General features: G+C 65.7%; 1 protein-coding gene across 2 annotated transcripts in view; it reads left to right on the top strand.

The window, feature by feature from the left end:
* Positions 1 to 1,335: 1,335 nt before the first annotated feature.
* The window catches only part of KLHL14 (kelch like family member 14), a 100,074-nt gene continuing 99,033 nt past the window's right edge, over positions 1,336 to 2,376 (top strand). For both annotated transcript variants that reach the window (XM_029225169.1, XM_029225178.1), the window contains exon 1: positions 1,336 to 2,333. In XM_029225169.1, coding sequence (XP_029081002.1) covers positions 1,405 to 2,333 — 929 coding nt within the window. In that variant the 5' untranslated portion in view covers positions 1,336 to 1,404. The remainder of the gene's footprint in view (positions 2,334 to 2,376) is intronic.

Genomic DNA, 2,376 nt, shown 5'->3' on the forward strand with positions numbered 1-2,376 from the left:
ATCTCGCCGCGCCACCCCCCCCCATCCTGCCCTTCTCCGCCTGGATGCGGGAGGCTCAGACTTTTTGCACAAGTAGTTCCAGGGCCGGAGGAGTCGGGGTGCCCGAGTTGGGGGGCTCGGGGGGGGGGGCTGTGCTGAGGGGCTTTGAAGGAAGCTGCGGCTTCGGCGGCAACGCTGGATCCAGAGATCCCGCGCCGAACTGCGCGCCCCCCCCCATCGGATAGCCCCCAGCCCCTCCCCCAATACCTGCCGGTTAACTTGAACTTCTCATAGTTACAGGAGTTAAAGCCACTGCGCCCAGTGCCTGGGAGGGAGAACCGTCCACACGAATCCCACCGGGCCTCCCGGCTCTTGCTCTAAATCCACCCCAGTAGCTCCACTGCCTTCCTCCTCATCTTCCTCGGTGCCGCCCCGCGGGGGAAGGGGAGATACACGCCCGAACTTCCGCGCTTTGAAATGCAGGAGGTGGGGGAAGGCGGGGGAGAGGGGGTCTGGGGCTGGAGGGATTCTCCTGCCAGGTTTAAAGGCGTCTCTGGAAAATTAGCAAAACTGAGTGGTGACTGGGAAGCCAACAGTTTGCGAAGCAGGGAAGCAGGCAGGGCCGGGGTGAGGGAAATGAGCTAGAATTGATAAGGACAGCTCCCGCCTCTGCCTAGTCCACTGAGCTGGTCCTCACCGCGCTCCGCTGCACTTTCCCGGGAGAAGAAAGGGCTTTATCTGCTCCCTCAGACTATTAGTCTAGGAGTTTCTCGGGGCAGCACGGCTAATCGAAGGGGTCCCCAGCTTTTGGAGGGCTAAGTATTGCCCGCCCGCACGCCTGTCGTGTCCCCGTTCCCACCCCCCAAAACTGGACCAAGTGCGAAAAGCAAAGCTGCGGGCGCGAGTTGACCTGGAAGCTCCGCCGACGGTCGCCTCTGCGCTCTCGGGCCACCCCCCTGCTCCCCACTCCCCGGCCTCTCCCCGCCCCGACCGGGCATGGACAGGAGCCCACGGGGTGTCTCGGCCTCAGCCGCCACTTTGCCGTCGCTGCTGCCACCGCTGTCACTGCCAAGAGCCGAGCCCGGGTGGTTTTAGGAAAGTGGGGGACGAAGTGTGTGGGCGGCGGCGGGAGGCGTAGTAGGGAGCAGAACGGGCGCCCGGACCCCAGACAGGGCCCTTCTGGTGGCGCTCACGGATCCAGCGCCTTCAGACCTCCTCCGAGGGTCGGGGTCCGGAGGCCAAGCTGAGCACTGATTGTGGTTCTTCGCCCTCCCCTCCCCCCCCCCCCCCCCCCCCCTCCCCCCCCGTCCCCACGCCGACCACCCCCCACCCCCTCCACTACCCTTCTCCCCTCCCTCCCATCCCCCACCCCTGTCTGCCAGGTCGGAGGAGGGTTTAAAGCCAGGTGCGCCGAGTCAGCTCGCCATGTCCAGATCCGGGGACCGGACCTCCACCTTCGACCCCAGCCACAGCGACAACCTGCTGCACGGCCTCAATCTGCTGTGGAGGAAGCAGCTGTTTTGCGACGTGACCCTGACGGCCCAGGGCCAGCAGTTCCACTGCCACAAGGCCGTGCTGGCCTCCTGCTCGCAGTACTTCCGATCGCTTTTCTCCAGTCACCCCCCTCTCGGGGGAGGGGTCGGCGGCCAGGACGGTCTGGGGCCCCCCAAGGACCAGCAGCCGCCGCAGCAACAGCCGCCGCCGCCGCAGGAGGAGCCGGGGACTCCTTCCTCCTCCCCCGACGACAAGCTGCTGACCAGTCCTCGGGCCATCAACAACCTGGTGCTGCAGGGCTGCTCGTCCATCGGGCTGCGCCTGGTGCTCGAGTACCTCTACACGGCCAACGTGACCCTCTCCCTGGACACGGTGGAGGAGGTGCTGTCGGTCAGCAAGATCTTGCACATCCCCCAGGTCACCAAGCTCTGCGTGCAGTTCCTCAACGACCAGATCTCGGTGCAGAACTACAAGCAAGTGTGCAAGATCGCCGCACTGCACGGCCTGGAGGAGACCAAGAAGCTGGCCAACAAGTACCTGGTGGAGGATGTGCTGCTGCTCAACTTCGAGGAGATGCGCGCCCTGCTGGACTCGCTGCCGCCCCCCGTGGAGTCGGAGCTGGCGCTCTTCCAGATGTCCGTGCTGTGGCTGGAGCACGACCGCGAGACCCGCATGCAGTACGCGCCCGACCTCATGAAGCGCCTCCGCTTCGCTCTCATCCCGGCCCCCGAGCTGGTGGAGCGGGTCCAGTCAGTGGATTTCATGCGCACCGACCCGGTCTGCCAGAAGCTGCTGCTGGACGCCATGAACTACCACCTGATGCCCTTCAGGCAGCACTGCAGGCAGAGCCTGGCCAGCAGGTATGAGACAACAAAGCGGGGGGGGGGGGGGGGGGGGGGGGGG

Source organism: Monodon monoceros, unplaced genomic scaffold (genome assembly GCF_005190385.1).
Source record: "Monodon monoceros isolate NGI ecotype Baffin Bay Population unplaced genomic scaffold, NGI_Narwhal_1 Super_Scaffold_1, whole genome shotgun sequence".
Classification (NCBI taxonomy): domain Eukaryota; kingdom Metazoa; phylum Chordata; class Mammalia; order Artiodactyla; family Monodontidae; genus Monodon; species Monodon monoceros.